The sequence below is a fragment of the Ambystoma mexicanum genome, chromosome 6p (assembly GCF_040938575.1).
Source record: "Ambystoma mexicanum isolate Mex_15411 chromosome 6p, UKY_AmexF1_1, whole genome shotgun sequence".
NCBI lineage: Eukaryota > Metazoa > Chordata > Amphibia > Caudata > Ambystomatidae > Ambystoma > Ambystoma mexicanum.
This window is the reverse complement of record NC_090935.1, coordinates 1458975002-1458996760: the sequence shown is the minus strand read 5'-3', so window position 1 is coordinate 1458996760 and position 21759 is coordinate 1458975002. Positions and strand designations below refer to the sequence as shown.

Genomic DNA, 21759 nt, shown 5'->3' with positions numbered 1-21759 from the left:
GGGTCTTTCGCATTGTATCGGCTCCTTGTCTCCCAAGTATGAAGCCCACCTGATCAGAATAGATGAGTTGGGGCATGAGCGACTCTAATCTGGAAACTAGTACCTGGGTGTAAATTTTCGCATCTACATTGAGCAGAGTTATAGGGCGATACGATCCGCACTTTTTGGGGTCTCTTCCGTCTTTGGGGATTACCATGATAAGGGCTCTAACAAAGGAGTCTGGGGCCCTCCCTGAGCCTAGGATTCATTAAACAGTTCAACCAGGAATGGTATAAGGTAGACACTAAAAGATTTGTAGAATCTGGCCGTGTAGCCGTCTTCTCCTGGGGATTTGCCTAAAGCCAGCCTTTTTATTGCATTTTGAATTTCCTCTTCGGTTATGGGGGATTCTAAAAGCTCCGAGTCCAGGCATGTTACCTTTGGCATGCTAATAGAGGCCAGGTAATTTTCTATGCCAGGCGGGTCTGAGTCTGCCTCTGGGGTCTACAGTGTCTCATAAAAGGCGGCAAAGGCCTCTGGGGTGGTGGATATGGTTGTGACTGGGGCAAGCCCTTCCTCAACTATCTCCAGCACTTTTCGCTCCGCCCTTTGTTCCCTAAGTCTAGCAGCTAGCAGTGCATCGGCTTTGTCCCCTTTTTCATAAAATTTCTACTTCAGCAGGTGCAGTTTGCGCACCGTCTGATCGTGTTCCAGAAGGCTGAGTTCCTCCCTTTTCATTTTCGCTTCATTGATTTTGTTGGGGTCTGCCTTATCGTCTCTCCTAACCTCCTTGTCCAACTGGCATATCTCCTTTCGGAGTCTATTTTCAATCAGTGTCCTTTCTCTTTTCTTACGGGACCCTTCTCTTATTAGAACGCCTCTCCAAGTTGCCTTCCCCGCCTCCCACACCACTTGTTTCCCCGGTATTGTTCAATTTAAAGTATTCTCTAATCTCTGTTTCCATTTCGGTCCTGAAGACAAGGTCTTTCCAAAGGGCCTCGTTATATCTCCATTTACCTCCTCTGACTGGCTGGTTTTCCCACTGGGTGTCAGCAATGACCATATCATGATCGGACCACGTGATTGGGGTAATCTCAGATCGCGTTGTAATGTTATATAGATCTCTTGAAAAGTAAACATAGTCAATCCGAGTAAAGGTGTTGCGCGGGGTTGAGCAAAAAGTGTAACCTCGCTCATCCGGATGCATTCCTCGCCACACATCACTCATCCCGTACACATCCATCATGTCTGCAAACTCATTACGTTCCCCTTGGTTTGATCCCTCATGACATGGTTACCAGACTTCAAATCCATAGTGGGATCTGCCCCTAGATTGAAGTCGTTGCCCAGAATAATATGCCCTGTGGCCTCAAGCATTATTTTAGGAATTGTTTTCGTCAAAAATCTAACTTGGCCTACGTTGGGGGAATAAATCGTGGCAAGTGTTACGTTCGCATTCCCGATAGATCTTATTACCAATAGAGCTCGGCCTTCTGCATCTGACCATCTCTTAGCGACCTTAAACTCTATTCCTTTCCTAATGAGAATTCCTACCCCCCTTTTCTCAGTGGCCCAGAGCCCCAGAATTCTGTTCCTATATGTTTTCCAAGAATCTGTCTTTCTTCTCCTTTCATATATTTGGTCTCCTGCAGAAGAAGGATGTCAATCTTTGCTCTACGAAATTCTCTGGATACTAAAGATCTCTTAAGTCGGTAAGTTGAGACCCTTGACGTTAAGCGTTCCCACCCTAAGGGAGTCCCTTCCCCTTGAATCAGCAATTATCTCCATTGTGCAATATCGGGGTGAAAAAGGTTTTTAAACGCAACCACCAACATGTCGTCTGCTCAACATACCTCACACCATTTCTTACTTCTTCAACCGCTAAGAATGTTGCTTTCCCCCTTTCCCCTTGCCCATCCTTTGCCCCCAACTCCCTCCCCCCACCCGATATCCCTCCTCCCAATTGGTGGCGTCCGATCGAGCCCAGTTGAAAATACTGGCCCTGCATCGAACCACCAGCGGAGACCGTTACCTCACGGCCCCTTGCATAGATAAAACAAAAATGGAAATGAGCCCCCATTGCGTCCCCCCCAATCTGAAGATATATCTCGTAACCAAACAAGAGTCACTAAGCATCTTTGAAAAACACATTTTTAACTACTTAATGACATGCTGGACAGAGGTGTCAGAACTTGTCCAGCATCAGAGATGACACATGTAGGGATACAAAGTACAGACAATTTTATTACATTTTATAGAAGAGTCCTGCCTTTGTTATATAACAAGTCCAGCGCATCTCTTTATTTGGTCTAGCACTGGGATAGGGTCTCTAATTGACCTAACAGTTGTGCGCACTATGGAGTCCGGTTATTGATTTTCTCGATCATATTGTTTTTCTAAGTAAAGGACAAGGCCATTATCTTTTCAAAGTACTCTAGACTGATGGGAATAGGGAAGTGTTATTATCTGATCAAATGTCAGGTACTTAAATTATTTCCAGAAGAACAGAGTTTAAAAACACTTTTAGACCTACAATGATCAAATAACCATTACTATATTACACATATGGAGAATATAAGGTTGCACTTTAATGTTTGGTAACAACAATAAAACATATAAAATGTCCTATAAAACTCTATATAGTTTTCAAACATAAGAATCAGTAAATAACTCACAATATTATGATTGTTAAAGGCCTACATGTTCCATTCATTCTTGGTTACCTTTGCCAAAGTTATCCTTGCGTTTCTTTCTGTGCTTAGCGGGCTGATCCTTCAGATGTTGGTTTTCATCCATATGTATCCTGAAGTGCACATCGGAATGGCCAAATTGTGAATCTGTAAAATGAGGTGGAAACCTTTGATTTAATCTTTGAGACAATATCCCCTGCCTGACCCTTAGGGAATGTGTGTGTGGAGGGGAATGTGACCATGCAGGCCGGTACTCCCATTCAGTCTGTGATGCAGGGCCAGAGAGGGGTACCGGAAGACCCCCTGGTCACCACACCAACACTTACCTCAGGGGGTAAAGGCTTGTCATATAGGCTCTTGCAAAGCAACTGGCCCTTTAAATAAGGCTGTTACTAGTGTGATAGGGTCAGGGACATGAGGGGGAAATGCTCCCATCCGAACCTGGCATAGGATGCTTACAGAGTGAATGCCAGACAGTTTGTCCTAACCCAGAGGTGAGGGGTGAGAGAGTTGGGGGGTAGTCCCTGAAGCCTTCCACCCTAAATGTCTGTTGAATAAAATGACTTGTACTACTTATCATCACCCAATGCCATGCATCCTCCATTCTGGCCCAAGTTCCCTTTTTTCTTTGCAGAACTATCCTGACCAGAATGCACTGCCAAACCGAACACGTCCAGCAGGATGCAGAGGATGACTGCCAGGTAGGCTCTAACAAACCGGTGCAGCTTAAGGAAGGGTAGCAGTACACACCACAGCCTAAACTAGCTGAACACCGACCCAACATCCATCAGAGAATATAGCAAAGACTGTTACAATTGAGGTTGACAATGAGGGGGTGGGGCTAAGGGTTTTTTTTTTTAACTATTTCAACGCAGCAACCTACTCTGGAGGAAAGGACAGCCGCAGATTAGGTCCTAGAGTCAGATGTAAAGCATCAGGAGGTGTGGAAAGGGACAGAGAGACTAAAAAGAGCAGGAAGGCGGAGAAGAGCACTAAAGAATCTGTGGAGCAGTTGGATAGGAGTGCAGGTGCGGTATTGTGTGTGTGAGAGTTGCACCTAGTGCAAAGAGTGAAGCTGTGAGTGGTACAGTAGATGGGAGAGTGAGTGGTAGCAGAGTGCTCTATAAGAGGTAGATGAGAGAGTGAGTGGAAGTGGTAGGGGGGTAGAAGAAAAGGGTGTGGTAGAGCATAGAGGAAAAGGAAACAAAGTAAAGAGCCCTAAGATCAGGGAAAGGAGGGAGAGAAGAAACAGGAGAGTGTCAGAGGATACAGGCACATATCAAAATGAATCTTCAAAACCATCCTTGTGGGAACATTAGAGTATGGTATTGTTAGGAATTACCAGAGGAAGTTAGATAAGGACTTGACCTTTAGGCGCGTCCACAGTATAGAGGTTACCATAGACAGTAGGGGTTACCAATAACTAGTATTCACTTGGACCTTGGCCGATAGGGATGTCTTGGTTAGGGTGGAGTGAGCCCAAGGAACACAGTGACCAGTTAGAACGGCCCTTTAGATACATTAGTCGAAAGTCTCAAAACCCACATATCCTAGACAGAAGAGATTTGCTAGCAAAACCCTCGAACCATCTGTTGGACTAGTGAATTTCTTAAGGCCATCTGTGACACTAGAATGAGACATAACCTGGGGAACATTAGTGATGCTGGCCCTTCAAGACCGGGCCAGCGGTGCAAGAACCGGTTATATTCAGTACTGGGGAAATGTACTATGACAAATCCAGGGTATACCCTCTTTGGGACTAGGGAGGTGAGCCGGCTAAGCTTAATACCCGATAGACAGGGCAAAGCAGGATCCCACTGGATGTGACCCCAGGCCATAGAAGATTCCTTAATATGGATGTCACTGATTCTCCCTATTCTCAAAATCCCAATACTTTTGTTGGATAAATGGATTTGAATGTTTGTAATGACTTGAAATTTCCTTTTGGATTGGCTGGTGTGGTTTCTGAACGTCTGTGTGAAGGGAACTTGCTTGAAGCGAGAAGAGGCCCACACCCTTGCACAGAGAAACATAAAGAGGCAATTTGCATTGAAGCGGGAGAGAAGCCTGCAAAACCAGAGAGGAGCAGGACTCTCCTCCTAGAAGAAACAAAACTGTAAGGTGGGTTGAGAAAGCCGAGACCCCAAGCTGGGGAAGAAGAGAAAACTCCATGGCGGGGTCAGAGACCCGAGACACCCAAGGCGGGAAAGAAGAAACAAAATCCCAAGGTGGGGTCTGATACCCGACACCCCAGGGTGGGGAAGAAGAAAAGAGACCCCAAGGTGGGGTGAGAAACACGAGACCCCAGTATGCGGTAGAAGAGATGAAACCCTAAGGCAGGGTGAGACACCCAAGGCCCAGAGTGGGGAAAAGAAACTAAAGCCCAAGAGGGAAGGAGAGACCCAAACCCCCAAGGTGATGAGAGATACCCGAGAAGCCAAAACGGGGTCAAATAAACAAACCCACAAGACAGGGTGAGAGACTGGAGACCTCACGATGGGGTTAGAAAAACCAGGCCCCAAGACAGGGCAAAAGAGACACTTCATCTGACTGACTTGAACAATACAGGAGAGAAAAGCTGAGAAACTCAGTCAAGCTCCTGACTTAGACTTTACACAGGGATGAGGAGCCTCTATTGAAAAAGACATACAATGCAGGGGTCAGAAGCCAACCACAAGTCATTTGTTTAGGGCCTAAACCCAACTGTGTTTTTGTTGCATTAATGTGATTTTTTTATAAGTGGTAGGGACAGAATGCAGGTAGCATAGGATTCTGGGCCAGAGGACTTTCTTATTTTGTAACAGACATCTTGATTAGCACCGTTTTTACATTTTTCTTTATAGAATAGGTTCATACACCTTAAACAGAGGGACAGCCTAGGTTTCTGGTGATTTAACAATAAAGAAAAGTTTGAAAAGAATGCCACCTTGTCCGTCTCCTGGTTCTGATCAGTTCTATGTGATTTTAACGAATGAAATTACAGAGAAAGAATTAACAGCGAAACTTTAATAACCAAAAATAATAATTAAAAAATAATTATTTGGGGTCCTCCCCAAGTCACATATGCTTTTAAACCCACCCCAACCGCCTCCCCAAACCGTTTTAACCACTTACCCCACCTCTATTTTTTTTAAATTCGTTATAATTACTGGATACCATTCTGATCAACCACAACTAAATCAGCAGGGGTAGCCTGGCTTGCCAGCATAATGGGAGAGAAGTCGTTCACTTTGGTGTGTAGAGACTGCACTCTTGGAAGGCACCAAGTTCTGCCCAACAGGTGCAGAGCTCTGGAGTGCATATGTGGGGTAAGGAATCAAACCAAAACAGCAGACCAGCGTGAAATAATGTCAGTCCACAGGAGACCCATGTTCCCTCATTAGTAGCACCCAAGTTGAAATGCTTATTCACATCTAATCAATCCCGCACAAAAAGAGAGGATCACTATAAGGAAGGCACGGCATCAAAGCAAGACAGACAAGTGATCACAGTTCAGGGGTGTTTATTAAACTGTAAAATGGGTGAGATAAACACCTAATCTAAACCTAAATCTAAGATGGGACCAAGTGTTACGCTCACCTGGTCTCCGCAGGGGCGCCAAACGAAGCTGAGCAGTGACTGTCTCTACCAGTGTAACACGAATCAGAGCGGTGAATGACTGCACGTGTCCTCTCTGTTTTTACCCTTCCGTCACGAGTGAAGGTTTGCCTGGAATGTTGAAACAAAATATTAACTAGCCGTAAGGGAGAGGACCGACTCCCACCTCCCGTGAACTCCTTGTGCACCCCCCTACTATGTCTCACCTTAGATTTATTAATGGCAGACTCTCCGTCCTGCGACTCTATGCAGGGGCGCGTTGCTGTTCATAGGATCTAGTTGCCTCACTGATCCTACGGGCTGCTGTAGAGTTTTGAACAACTGTGACTCTGTAGGCAAGTCTCTATGCCAATAGATTCTTGGTATAGTTTTGCTTAGAGTTCTTGCTGCCAAAGTCCTCACTACTGTGCTTATTTCTTTGCAGATGCGGTTTCGCTGTGCCAGGTGAAAAGTGCCTCCTCTCCACGATGATGAGCAGGATTCCTAAAGGTGAGTTTAGCGCCACCGAGAAGTGAAAATGTCTTAATATGCGGTTCTTGTCCCCCTGCGCTACTAACCTGCTGTTCCTTTTCTGTTCTGCAGGTGCGGTTACTCCGGAGCGGCGATCGCGTGAAGACGCCTCGATGGATCGCAGGAGAGTGCAGCCTCCGGGTGAGTATTAGCGCTAGCGCGATGTTGAAATGTCTTTAATATGGCTTTTTCCCTGTGCGGCTAACCTGATGTTTCTTTACTGTTCGGCAGGTGCGGTGACTCCAGAGCGACTGAAGAGGAGCCTTCAGATGGAGCTTCTGGTAAGAACTTAACTGCTGTCCTTGTTCTTGTTCTCTCCCTCTCCTTCCTTTCTTTCTCTACAGTTGATGGTTCGCGATTCCCAAGACGGGCATGGCTGAAGACTGGGTTGACTGGAGCTAGCAGACACAGTGAGCGTTACGCTGCAGGAGTGCAGAATAACGCAAAGCGTGTTCTGTCCTTAGGGCGTGGTCTATATTGCCTCACACAACTAGTCCCAAATGAAGTAGTCCCTCCAGCCAAACCCTGCACAAGTAGTCCCAGGTAAAGTAGTCCCTCCAGCCATGCCTCAGGCTGGACTGAATGTGATTTCTCTTCCCCTGCAACCTGACTTACTTGAAAGAATATTATAAGCCTGGCGCCAACGGCGCCAGGCCAGTATCCAGGAAGTCTTGAGGCAACCTTTTGGGGCCTTAAAGGTCCCCATAGGTGCTAGTAACTGGGGTAGGTTGGTCTGCTCCTGATGTCTGGGGGCATGCACCGTGACACCAAGCTACGACCATCAAATAATAATAATAATACAGCCCTAGTGGAGTCTAGTCAAATAAAAGGGCCTATAGTAACAAAAAACGATTGCCAACCCTTACTGCTGTGCTATAAAAGAGTGTGGGATAATGTTCACAAGAAAAGAAGTGTTCCCAAAATGATAAGTCAGGATGTTATGGCCGGTGTCTCCCTTACCCACGGTTTTAGCACAGGATAAGGCGGGATTCTGGAGCACAGCACACTCTTGGGCTTCTCTGGCATGAGCTTACAGTTCCTTTTCTCAGTATTAGGGCCTTCTGTGCCCAAGTCTCTTCTCATGCAAAGTCTCTTGTTTCAGAGGGTCCGATACATTAAAACAACAAAATAAAAGTTCCTTCTGGTAACCTTCATGTTGGGCGAGTACCTGTCACCCATGGATCCCCCTCAGCCAGGCTCTGATCCTTCTCTCAATCGTCAGTCTCCCTCAGTCGAGGTCAAACCAACAAAAGAACTTGGCAATTTAAACAGAGACTTCCGAAGGGTGATCTCGTCTCGCCAGGTCACTGTTGCCTTACGGCAAGCGCAGGCTTCATACCATCAGAGTTCGCACAGCATTCCCCTCAGCCGGGCGCAAACGCCCGTCTTACAAAAACCACACTTCTGCAATGAGTCAAGGAACTTCAATTGTACAAGGGATTTGACTTGACTCTTATATGACTACCTTAACACCTTATACCGGCCATTCCTATGGCCGCTTGGTATTTGTAATTATTCTTGCTCACAATGTTCAACACAGTCTCGTTGTTCGGGAGAGGGGTACCAGTCAGAGACCTTCACCTGAGCACCCACGTGGCGCCAGACCACTCTGACTCTGGTACCAAGTTTGCTTTCACAGTTCATGAAAGTCCTTTTGTCCATTTATCTTCTTACTGATGCTACTGCAACCTTGAGCATGGCACAAGCCGGTCGACTATCAGGTTCTTCCGACTCACCGGCTGTGCTGAACTCGTTGGCAGTTCCTTTTGCCGCTGGAGTCAAGGACGATACCTCGAAGGCCGCCACATCTTCCCCGCCCTGTCTATCAGCGTGGGAGGGTGCCATGTCCCGCTGACATCCGTCGCACAACCTGCCAGCTGCGATTCCTGGCAACACCTGCCAGCTGCGATTCCCGATCTTATGTTTCTTGCTTCGAAGGTTTCGCTGGTCTGGTTTGAAAAGGGGAAGGGCAACTCCCTCCTGGTCTTCCTTCCAGGTCTCTCCGCCCTTCTCCTCCGTTTGAACTGCCATCTTGGAATGGCTGCTTCCTCGTGCATTCAGCCTTGCTCGGAGTGTGCTCTTGTGCGTCACCTTTTATCCCTATGGGGAAGGGAAAGGGTAGTCAGGTGTGTGTGTAGTTGTCGGTAATTGTCTGACTCTGCCTGACCCTTGTGTTGGGACATGTCAGGTAAACAGCTCGGGTATTAGTCCATTGTCGTTCACGCTATGAGAAAGTGTTTGTGTTAGAAAAGGGGGGGTAGAGTTTCTGGGTATCCCACTGGGCAGCATGGGGAAAAGGTATTATAAGGAAGGGCATAATGCGTCTCACCCTTCTGTGTCCCACTTCCACTTCCCGAAGACCCCCCATCCAGTGATCCTCCCGCACTAGTCCACCCAACGGAACTGGATCCATTAGCGATGGCCATGTCCTAGCTACCTTGACGACACACGTGCAGACTGTCATGGGAAGTATCGTCCATAGGGAGGGAATAGGGCCATCTAAAAGCCAACCCTCAGGAGAGTGTTGGTGTGGGCACCTCGAGATGGAGATTGTGTCTCTGAAGAAAGATGGAGAGCAGAGAGGAAGGAGGAGCAGAAGTAGAGAGATGAGGAGAGGATGCCAGTGTAAGGAGGAGAAGAGGGGGTAAAGGAGAAGGGCAGTGGAAAGAAAAGGGCTGTGACAAAATGAGAAAGGCTGTGACGAAGGAGGAGTGATGTAACGAAGGAGAATGGCTGTGACGAAGGAGAAGGGCTGTGACAAAAAAAAGAGTAGCAATGTGACAAAGAGAGAAAGGCTATAATAAAGAGGCTGCCTGCCTGCCTGCCTGCCTGAATGCCCTTCTGAATTATTGGTTGCCTGAGTGTGACCCAGCAGAGTGAATGAGAGACCAACAGTATATCTGGGGACCTCTCACTGATGGAAATCGTTCAGAAGCTGAAGTCGAAACTTGATGCTTCAACCTTGAAGCCCAGCCGGATGAGAAGATTTGCTGCCGCATTCCTTCACTAACTGAAAGCTGCAGTATCTTCAAGAACTGATCCAAGAGAGGACCTGGCTAGGAGGCCTCGTCCCGAGCTACGAGGGACCATCGTGCACCAGCTGTTATTTGACCCTCGAAGGCTGCCGACCGGAGAAGGGGACTGCCGGGGGAATCCGAAGTGAAGCACCCCGACATCCAAGTCGATAGTCGTTGACCAAGGTTTGCAGGTTTGCTATAACCACTCGAAGCCTGTCGAGTTGCGTTGCACAGAAGCGGGGACAGCTTGACGTCGTGCTGCTCAACGACCGAAGCCGCAACGCTCCATTGCCTGAGACATTTGAATCAAGGCCTCCCTTGCTCTTTACCGTTGACCGCTTTTTCCGGCTGGAGAAAGTCAAGGTTGTCGACGACCAAGTCGAATCTGCATGTGGGCTTCCCGCCACCCGAAGTCCTCAAAGACTCTGACGAAGATCCGGAAGCCAGCCGCTGTCACGTTCCTATTGCCAACGCCGATCACTGACGACCCGACGCCCTTGCTGGGCCAAAGTTCTTCATTGACTCCTTGCGGCAACAAATTCTTGCCATCGAGGTGCAACGCAAGAGCATTCATCAACGAGCACCGCGAGGATCGAAGCTGCTTCCTGAACAGCAGCGTTCACCTTTTCTTCCACAATGAATCTCGTCGACCCGTGGCTCCTGCCTTAAAGGGAATTCATACAAGGGCACGTTGACGACTCATCAGATAACTCTACAAAACCAATTAGATTGGGGTTGTAGAACCTTTTAGAAAGACTTAAGACTATATTAAGCATAACTGAACTGGGCTTGTCATTACAGTTTATTTACAGGTTGCCCAGGTGGGGGGATCCTCACACAGAACTGTCTCTAGGTAGACGGGAGTCAGTATTCTGCCATTGCTTAATTTACCTTGCCTTCTTTCTGTGTCTATCGTTGATTTATCTTGCAATCTGGTTCGTATGTCATTTGAACTGTTAGCAGTTGATGCATTTCAAAGGAATCGATAGTTAAGAGTGGTACCACGTAGACTTGTATATATTTGCCATTATAGTATTTCCAGAGTACAAAGTGTGTTATTGTGATTGTGTATATAACGTGAACCTAATTTATATAAAGAGCTGTGTTATCACTAACATAGTGTGTGGACATTCCTTTGTGGGTGCTTGGGGACAACACTGTAGTTAAGAACCAGCCTGCATCACCTCCTGAAAGCTTAAGCCTTGATTGCTCGTCCACGTTTTACCAAATAGAGAGAATCTTGCCTGGAGTGCTCTGTGCTTCAACTCTGCCATATAGAGAGTAGGAGTACAGAAACGCCCTCCAATCTTTATATGCACAGTTCCCGGAGAGGAGATTAAGGCCCGTGATTACCAGGCACGAGTAGTTGGTCTGCCCTCAATCCCAAGAGGACTTAAGGCAACAAATGGAATACTAAATGCGGGAGAAGACACTTGGAGATGGTGAGACCTGTACTGAGGGCGCAGGCGGATGCCCGTGCCGGCTGCTGGGCCATCCCAACGGACACCCCGTTTTGGATGCCCGTTTTAAGGCATCACGCCGCTGTACGTCTCCATGGTCGGGAGGGAGAGGAGTCGAAGAGGAAGTGGAGTCTGAGCACACGTTACAATGCAGGGCTGGGGGGGGTTTTGGTTGGGGAGGGAAGGAGACCAAATGTTATTCAGGGTGGTGTTGGTTGTATCACCCTTGGAGGGGCTGAGTTGTTTTAGTTATCTATATGTTAGGAAGTGGTTTAACATGCATGGTAGGGCAGGGCACATAGGCTATAGCATGTTAAGTGGAAGCTGGTCGCTTGACGGGAGGCGGGCTAGAGAGATTGGTACAGCTGGCAAAGGGATCCCGGGTGGCAAAAACGTGCTGGAGATTATGTTGGGCTTGGAGGGTGGCCGGTGGGAATCACAGAGGCCAGACAGAGGGGGATCTGATGGCAAACAACCTGCACATAGCTTTGTGGAATGTCAAGGGCCTTAACAGTTTGTTAAGAGACTTTGAATACAGGCCTACATGAAAAGGAAAAAGGTGCAAGTTGCAGTGTTGCAAGAAACACATTTAACATCAGACTGACAAAGTGCGATCAGTAAGAAATGGGGAAGGAAACAGTATGGCTCCCCCTTCTCATGATATGCGTGTCGTGTGCTAGTATTATCACGCCCGAGGTCCCCTTCCAACTGTTGGAGTTTAAGCGATATGATGAAGCGAGATGATGAAGGCAGAATGGCATTGATAGATGGGTTCATCGAAAACAGGGACATATGTATTATCAACACATATGCACCACAGTGAGTTCCAGGGTGCCACGTGGATATGGGGGGCGGACTTTAACTGCACACTTAATCCCTTAGTAAACAGGTTGGATAGTATATACAGGCGGCACACCCACCACCCCCCTGCGAGTGCCCTGTCCACTATACTAAGAAACCTTGGACTTGTATATATATGAAGGAGAATCCATGGAGAAGAAAGAGAATACTCACATTATGCTGCGCCTTCCACGGTTTACACTCGCCTGGATTACTCGTTTACAGTGCAGGACATCACTGGGGAGTTGGCAGAGGCAAGATATAAGGCCAGGGTCCTTTCCGATCATGCTCCACTGACCTGGTGGCAAGCCTTCCCTAGGCTGCCGATTCCGACCTGGCGTCTCCACGTGGAGGCTCTGCAGGATGGCGTATTCAGAGACTACCTTGGGGAGAGGTTGGAGGAATTTTTCGAAACAAAGGGGCAGCGTCTATGAGGGTGGTATTTTGTGGGATGCTTTTAAAACGGTTGTGAGGGGAGCAGCCATCGGCAAGATGGGGGGACTCAGAAAGGAACTGCTGGAAGCCCTGGAGGGTGTGGAGGTGGAAATAGAACGGCTTGAAGGAGGCCAGGAAACGGGGGGGGAGATGCGCAGGGACCCCTATTGTCTATGCAACAAAAATGTATTACAGAATGGCAACGACTCTGCAAGTTCGATTATGTAGGATACACTTGGAAATGGATGCAGAAGGGGATAAACCAGGTAGATTGCTGGCATGCTTGTGCAGCGGGTAAGAAACCATGGAAATGATATGTGCCATACGGGATGAGGAGGGAAATCTTGTGACCACACAGTATGAGATAAATGAAGTGTTCTCCAGATATTATGACTCACAGTACTCACTCCAAAAGACTGACGGGCAAAGAGGGAGAAATCAGTGAAGCCCTAGCCCAGATAGGACTGCCTACACTGTATGAGGTGGGAGCAGACAGTTTTGACGCCCCGCTCATGGTGGATGAGATCTAAGCAGTAATACAGTCACCACCAGCAAACAAAACCCCTGGGCCGGATGGGTTGCTTGGGGGAATTCTAGAAAACCTATGCAGCAGCGCTTGCACCAAAGTTGCTAGAAATTTATGAGGAGGCATGGGAAAGGAACCAGCTTCCTCAGAGCTTTCGGGAGTCCGCGATTGTACCAATACTTAAACCGGGCAAGCCCTCTCTGGTTTGCGGCACTTACAGGCTGCTGTCCTTGATTAACCAGGACTATAAAATACTTACTGCCGTACTTGCAAATAGACTAAAGGAGGTACACACTGACCAGATGGGATATCTGCCAAACAGAAGCACAGAAGCACTGTCTGGAACTTAAGGTGACTACACCGTCTGATGGATGTCACCAAAAGACAGGGAATGGACAATTTATGTGTTTGACTCGGTCAGGTGGGATTGGCTGAACGTAACGCTACAGCAATGCGGAATAGGGGGACGGTTCCCTAGATGGGTGGAGCTGCTGTATACACGACCTCAGGCTAGAGTACGGACCGGAAGACGGATATCCAGGGAATCCGAGCTGCATAGAGCTACTAAAAAGGGCTGCCCATTGTCACTGATGCGTTTTATCCGAGCCATAGAACCACTAGAGTTATTTCTGCATAGAGACTATTAGGGGGCCGGGATAATTGTGGGCAGAGCCCAGCACTTAATTTCAATGCATGCAGACAACATGCTGGTCTATGTACACTCGCCGGCCGAGAACTCACCACACATACTAGACATAATAGGCCAGTTTGTTGAGCTCTCTGGTATCCGTGTGAGCAGAGAGAAGTCTTGCCTTTTCCCACTTACGAACCTTATGGGGCTGAGCCAAGACAACCTACCTGATTTGGGGCTGAAGTGGCAACTGAAGACTTTTCAGTATTTGGGGGTGAATATCATGCATGACATAGCCGCAGCCCGTAAACATAATATGCAGAAGGCCCTAGAGGGCGTTTATCTATCAATGTATTTTTGGCAGCGTTTACCCCTGTTGGTGATGGGCAGAGCAGCCTTGCTTAAGATGGTCGCGTTACCCCGCCTACTATATCACTTAATTTATATCCCAAAAAGTTATTTGAAAATCTGGATTCGAAAGTGCAGACATTTTTATGGGGGAACGGCAGATGTAGGATTGCACAAAACGCCTTGCCGTGAGATTGCGATCAGGGTGGAATATGGCAGACTAACTTAGAGCTGTATTACCTGGCGGGACAGGTACAGTTTGTGACTAGCTGGTTCGCGGACGAGGCGACACTGGACTCAGGGCTCCTACGGCACTCAATAGGATGATATTACTTGAAGGCAATCCTGTGACTAGTGGGCTTTGATGTCACCGCAGCACCCTGGCTCCTCCAACGAGGTATGACAATATTGCGTAGGGTGTGGACATTTATAGGGACTGGAAACCCATACTCCCCGAATATATGGTGGGCTTTGCAGGGAAGGTACGAGACCCTGCGTTACAAATAAGAAGGAATTGGGAAATACGCGGCATAGCCACAATAGGGGACTTGCAGGTGGATGGGACACTGACCGAGTTTGGGATCATGATGGAGCACACTGACATACATAGAGGACAATTCTTGATGCATCAGACTCTGGTCAAAACATTCAAAAGAAAGTAGGCATACTTCAAAGAGGGTACGGAGGGAGATCAGGGGCTAGGCACACTGTACAATATATCAGAGGGCGGGCACACGGTCTCCAGATTATATGAATTATTGCTATCTACACGCGGGGCACTAGAACATAAAGTGTGTGAGAGATGGGAGGCGGATGTGAGACGAACGCTCACGGATGTAGAGTGGCTGCGGGGATTGGTATACACCAAGCAAGTGTCTAGAAATTCCAGATTTAAGCTTATGCAGCTGTATGTGTTGCACAGAGTCTATGTGTCCCCCCACAGAATGTTCAAAATGCAAGGGTGGAGGAGCCTTGAATTGCCGTAGATGTGGACATGAGACCGCTGATTACTTTCAAATGTTCTGGTCCTGCCCGGTCATGAGGTTTTGGCAGGGGGTCGCGCACAGTGTTGCTAATGGAGGGATAATGATGCAGACCTATTCCCCCTGAAGCATGCTTGTTAGGCTTATACCCCAGGAGCGGAAAGTACGCAAAACACATCACCAGTATGAAAGATCTTTTCTGTATACTAGCTAAGCAAGGGATAGCTATGGCCTAGAAGGCACCAGGGGGGCCTAAACTAGAGGCATGGCGGGCGGACCTGGGAAAGTGGGCTTTGGCAGAATCCACAGCTTGGCGCAGGGCAGCACAGAGTGGGTCGGGAGAAGGGGGTGCAGATGTGAATGCTTGGGATGTACTGGTACAGGCAATGTTCCCAAAAGGAAGGAAAGGGCCTTAAATAACGACCATTGTGTGACCTGCACAACCAATAGACTGAAGCCAGTCAAAATTCTTCAAAATGTAATTCAAAATTGATAGACAGATGCATTTGTAAATAAAACAGTAATTCGTATACACTCTCAAATAGTTCATTTAATATTGTAGTCAAACAAATAAAGAGGTCTATGCGTTTCGGGTATTCCCCTACATCAGTATCAGAGTTAAGTCATCAATTCAATAATTCGAACTTCCATTACTATAAGGTAAACACAGTGTATTACCCGATTATTTACTCATATACCCAGCTTACATAACAAGAGAATAAATTATAACAATATATAACAATCATAGAGAAATCAAACTCCCATGTTAAGGATCCCTATTCACTTGGATTCCAATGGCAGATAATTTTACTGAACTGAACAGCAATCCTAGTGAGGAGGGTAACTCTTCACCATAATCTCCATATCTTAATTTGGCCCAATCTGTGGAAAAGTAGAAAACACAGTGTCGCTCGGTGGAGTTCTAGAATAGTTTAATTCCCATTAACAAAATAAAGAGCAGGAGGCTCAAGATTGGCAATCAAATAGGTAGATATCTTACCTAAGGATGATAGGCAGAGATCAATACCGTCTTCTCCTAGTTGCAAAAGGTTCTATAGTCGGTGAGACTGATCTGTACAATCACAAAGCTAGGTGTCAGTAATAATGTTCAATACTGGTCTAATGTATAAAGCATCCCAAAGTTAGTAATCTAACTCAATACTGGTCTAATGTATTCAGTATCCCAAGGTGTGTAAAAGTAGAAAGGAACTCTTCCTACCTTAATAGTATGATTCAAATGACTCAAATGGTCAATGCAGAATCAGGATTGGTCTCAGCAATTGTCAGCAGACATGGTGTAAACTGCTGTAATAACAAAAGAATTGGGGTATTAGGTCCCTACTCTAGTGTACCTCTTCAGACCTACAAAATAATATGATGGACCCACTAGTAAAGATCCCCACTCACCAACGCGAGCGCAAGATATCCAGTCTTGTGATCATATATCTGACAAGTGTACAGGCGAACAGCCCAAGATGGCCGCCATTTTAAATAACGTGATGTATGATGTCATCACACGGACACATGACTGCGTCATTGTGTAAACCTGACTCAGTGTTAAAGGAGTGGTGACACACATTTCCAATCAGGTTAGGAGGTGGATGAGGCTGAATGTCTCAATAATCGTGACAGTTCCAAGTTGCTCGGGTGATACTGGTGTAACATAATTGTCAAAGATGCTCCCAAGAACAAGGGGAAAAAACATGATATTTAGAGACTAGATCTATAAGAGAAAATGTTATGTCCTCATAAACAATATTTCCCACCAGTCAGGGCTAAAGCCACAGAATTTGAAATCCAATCAAACAGGGATCCTTCAACACAGTAACAATATAATGGACTGAATACCTCTGTGATGTATATTGTCCCTCAAAGGTTCATACATTGGCCTGTAACTATGTGCCCTGGGGCATTACCTGACTCGGTAATGCCCCCTGGCTCAGGGTTTATTGCTTAATTGAAACAAATACCAAAAGTGGTTTTAGACTTAGGTAGTCTTTTAGATGAGGAACAACCAGTTCAAGATTAACTGAGAGAAATGGGGTGATAGTTTTCACATACTTCCAGTCGGTCAAGCTTTGAGTAGCCCCATATGCCACAGTTTCCACAGATTTTGTTCTATACACACGTAGCATATGGTTCACTGGGGAATACCCAATGTTTTTGGCAAAACAGAAGCTAGAACAATTTTTAAAGAGCCTGTATTCAGATCTGCTGATGAAATTGAAACACGGCCCTAATGAATGGTGGGTTGTTTGCGCCATTCCCCTCTAAAAGAGAGGAGTGTGTCAAAACTGTGTCTTAGCTCCACCTCTCTTGAATCTTTACATGAAGGATCTAGAACTGGTTCTCACTGGAGTAAGGAATGCGTGAAGGTTTGCTGATCCTCTGCTTCTATTATTGCTATACGCGGACAAAGCTGTATTACTGGCACATACCCTCAAAGCACTACAGGCTCTTGTGAATAAATGTGTGGAGTTTATGGATAAGCATGGGCTGACCGTGAACACCTGAACATCCAAACTGATGATGTTGGGCAGAGGGAAGGTGAAGAATCAGGGTATCTGGTGCAAAAGGGAAAAGATGGAATGGGTGGAGAACTTTGATTATCTTGGAATTACTTTTTCTAAATCTTTATCGAAAGATTCTCTCCAGTTCCTAGTAGCCACAAGAAGATGGCACGTGTGTTGGAAATTCAGCCCCATGTTATGATTTTCCCTTTGCCAGTTATCTATTTAGTTTTAAAAAGTTAGTGCATTCGGTTACAACCATTGAATGTGCTCTTGCCTCCAAACATTTCTATGATTTTTCCTTCGCTGGTATTCTATTTTGGCGCAAAAAGATGGAACAATCAGTTGCATTCCCTGAATGGAATCTCGCCTGAGCCCAAACAATTCTACGATGTTCTCTTTGTTAGCATTCTCTCTCATCAAAAAAAGATGGCCCATTTGTGAACACTTAATAAAGCTCTCAAATCCGGCCATTAAAAATGAAAATTCACCCAGTGTAAATAACTATAAACAACACAATAATTAGAATATGAATGCATTTGTGAAATGAGGAGTTATTTTTCCACTCCTTAGGAAAACATTTGATTTTATGATGATGCTGACTGAAAAGAGGAAACTTAATGAAAACATGATATACTACGATGTGATTGCTACAAGAATAAGACATGGCAAGAAAAACGTAGAAATAAAATGTCTTGAGGAAGACTTGTCACTGTAAATTGGTATTGCAGTAGCCAAAACATGTCTTGTAGACCATGCTAAATGTATCTTTGTGCAATTTTCTGTTCATTATAATATACTTGTTAGACTCTGAATCATTAATTATTGTTGACATTATCACCATTGATTATTGGTATTTTAGAGAAAATGTAAATATATGTCTGAACCACATTGGGAGTATGAGAATTAAAATGATATTCCTGGTTGGACTATGTGTATGTAATAAAGGTAAAATATTTTTGGATGAATAATTCAAATTTCTTTTGTGTATGTAGAAAATACATTGTGGCAATATGAGCAAATTGTGAACGTCTCCTCCCAGGAACAATATAAAAGGAGGCTGTCTTTATATCTCTGAAAAAATATCTTTTTACTTAATTAACAATTACTAAATTTCGATACTACAATAACATTTTAGCTTTTTTCAATGACTTGGGGCCTGATCCTGAGCTTGTATGTGGAAAGCCGACATTTTCCCCTCCAGTTTTCAGCACAACCATTCTGAGGTGGGTGGAACTATTGGAGGGGGAAAGTCGTGCTTTCCACAGCCAAAGCTGCTTAAATCTATCGTTGAGAAACATTTGTAACAGTGGCACTGCAAGCATTTCCTAAAAGACTGCCACTTTTGTAGTTTAAGAAAGTTTTCGAAAGTGGTGCTGCAGTCTATGAAATGCTATTTGTATAAAGGGAAAAAGTGTGCCGCAGTGTTGTGCTGAATTTTAACTCCTCGTTTTGATGTGCTAAAGCAATGCTTTTGAAAGGAGAATCCAATCGCAGTCGGATTTCTCATGTTTGCTAGGGCTGTTGTCAAGCAGTAAATCAGCCACATGCAAAAGTCGTGGCTTTGATGCCATACCACCACAGAATATGGTGCTTTTTAGGAAAGTGTTCATCCTTCATAGATGAACACTTTCCTATTTTTGCATGCCCATCAGAATCGGGCCTTTAATGTCTCCAGAGTTATCCCATTCTGCTTTTCCTTTCCTTCTCGAAAGGACTGTAACATATGTTATTTTCTGCCATAATGTGCCCTCTGATGGATGTTTCTGGCATAACAAGACAGAGAAACAATATCTGTTGTGTCTGCATGCTAAATCAACACTTTCCAACAGAGAAGATTAATTATGTATGTTTAATGTTTTATAACTAAATGATTAAGGGGGACAGACTCCCAAATCCCGTACCTGCCCCTTCCTCTAACCCCTTCTCACACCCAACCACTTAGCCTCATACTAATGATATTTCTCGAACCAACCTTCCACATGAGATTGTACCCAAACTAAATTCATTCTAGTGAATCCATGTTATTCTCTGTTTTTAAAATCAGAGTTTTACAAAGCAATAATATTACTGTATACCAGGAAAGGACGAAGAGGGGGTGAGCAACAAGGAGCGATCGGAAGTGGGCATTTGGAATGGCACAGAACATGAAAAAAAACCTACCCACATCTTTTTCCCAGGGAAAGAGGAGGACAGGATATTGTGTGGAAAAATCCCAGAGGGAGAAAAATAGAAAAAGCGAGGGCCTTTCGGCCATCACCTTAGATCAGTTATTGGTATTCAATCTGTGATTTAGGGATGCTGGGGTTTGGCAGGCAGGACGCCAACGTGAGACGAGACAGCATTTAGTGGGCCGTAGGTCAGCCTAATGCCATCAAACTATCATACTGATTGCAGAGTTTAAAATAAAAACCCTTGAACCCGTCTCTCTAGTGTGGGTATTCTTCACGCCATTGGCGGCCGCGTCTTTTTTCAAAGAAATAGCAGTGGCCACCTGGTGCTCCTTAATCTACCGATCCAACAAATGATTCTGTTCTATTCTTCCTCAAAACTCTTCTGGGGTGTCCTATTATTTAAACATTCTGTCACCAGCTACTATAGTTCTATATCCTCTACTATTTACGCTAACCTTTAACTTGCCTGCCCTAACACAGTTGTTTTCGTTTGCAGCTCCAACTCATTAGTATCGTAAAGGATACAATCTGCTATACCAAACGAGCATCACAAAACAAATGCCTGGATCCTTACCACTGCCTTAAATACCTCCCATCCCATTATATAACCTTCATTCAAGATCAAATATCTTCCAATCCTTTGTCCCTGAAAGGTCAAACTCTAGTGATGTTAACATTGGAAAACTGCAGAATGTTAAAGCGGCCAGCAGGATCCAGAGGATTTCTTTCCAAATGTAGTTGCTGTCTCGATGAAAGGCTGTAGGGTATGCATCATCTCAGACTGTAAAGCAAGTTGCTTAAAGAGAGAAGGAAAAAGATCCAAAGGGGAACCAGATCCCATGCCTTAGAACTGGTGAAACGCAAGGTGCAGTCATTTCAAGAGAGCTAAGTGGACGTGTGAAAGGACCAAGACAAGAAATCAGAACACTTGTTCACTTCAATGATGATGGATAGGTTGAATCCAAGATCAATGTCATTCTTAACTTGACATGTCGCAATCACATTAGGGCACCCATGAAGACTCTACATTAGCTTCCTAAAGAAATAAATCCCTGGCCAAATGCACAAAGCACTGCAGGACCACAGCCCAGAACAGTGTCTAAAGAATCTTGAGCCCTACAGCAGTCCAGACGTTTGAGGTCAGCGATTCAGATTCTACTTGCAACTCACACAATTGAATATACATGTTGGGGGGAGGGGGGGTGCATAGACTTAAGCACGACCATGGATAGTCTCTGTGGAACGCCCCTCGGAACATCTAAGACTTAAGGCAACTTTCTAAACTCCTACAAAGACTTGATGACTTTCCTCTGTCAGCAGCCTCTGTGAAGGAGGAACAGCAAGCTCTATGTGTCTAGCTAATCTTTAGCATACACAGCTTCAGCTCCTATTGTATTGTAGCAATTCTGGCTGGTCAGATGCATAAAATCATTCCACTTCCCAATATCCATCATGGAGGATTTGTTGTTGTGTAGTCTTCACCATAGAGTTTCCCAGATGAACCAAAAGATTATCACCCGACTATCTTTTGTCTCACCCATATTCCTGTATGGTTCTCTCTATTTGCCCTATCCAATCAGCAATCCACTAAAAAACACAATAACATTTTACTGGACAATTACAAACTGCCATCAAATCAGATAAATGCATTAAAAGTTGGAGCAATGTACACAGACAAAGATTTGCGATGCTACCTCAAAGTAACCTCTTTCTCCCACGTATAATTATTTGGAGCCGCAGTCTGTCCACACGCTAATTGCACTGTGGGAAAGCTCAAGGCAAGCTGACCCACCTTACTCTTAAAGGCTTGGGTTTCAAATTTGGAAAACATCCTCCAAATAAATGACCCAAAACACCTACAATCCATCCTCTTTAAATCATGCAAGGCATGTCACGCTGAAGAATGCCTCTAGTGAAATATGCAGTCAGGCTTATTACTCTGCTGAAGGGCTTTAGAGACGGATCAAGCAACGCGAGGGAATCACATCACAAAGACTAGCACACCATTCGTGCCTATGCATTCAAAATACGATTGTTTTCAAAATCACAGATAGACCAC

The 21759-nt window shown here is 45.4% G+C and overlaps 1 protein-coding gene across 1 annotated transcript in view; it reads right to left on the bottom strand.

Moving 5' to 3' along the window:
- The window catches only part of LOC138510531 (zinc finger protein 587-like), a 304358-nt gene that overhangs the window by 193528 nt on the left and 89071 nt on the right, over nt 1-21759 (bottom strand). The window contains exon 4 of the mRNA XM_069626255.1: nt 2703-2816. Within this exon, the coding sequence (XP_069482356.1) occupies nt 2703-2816 (114 nt within the window). The remainder of the gene's footprint in view (nt 1-2702; nt 2817-21759) is intronic.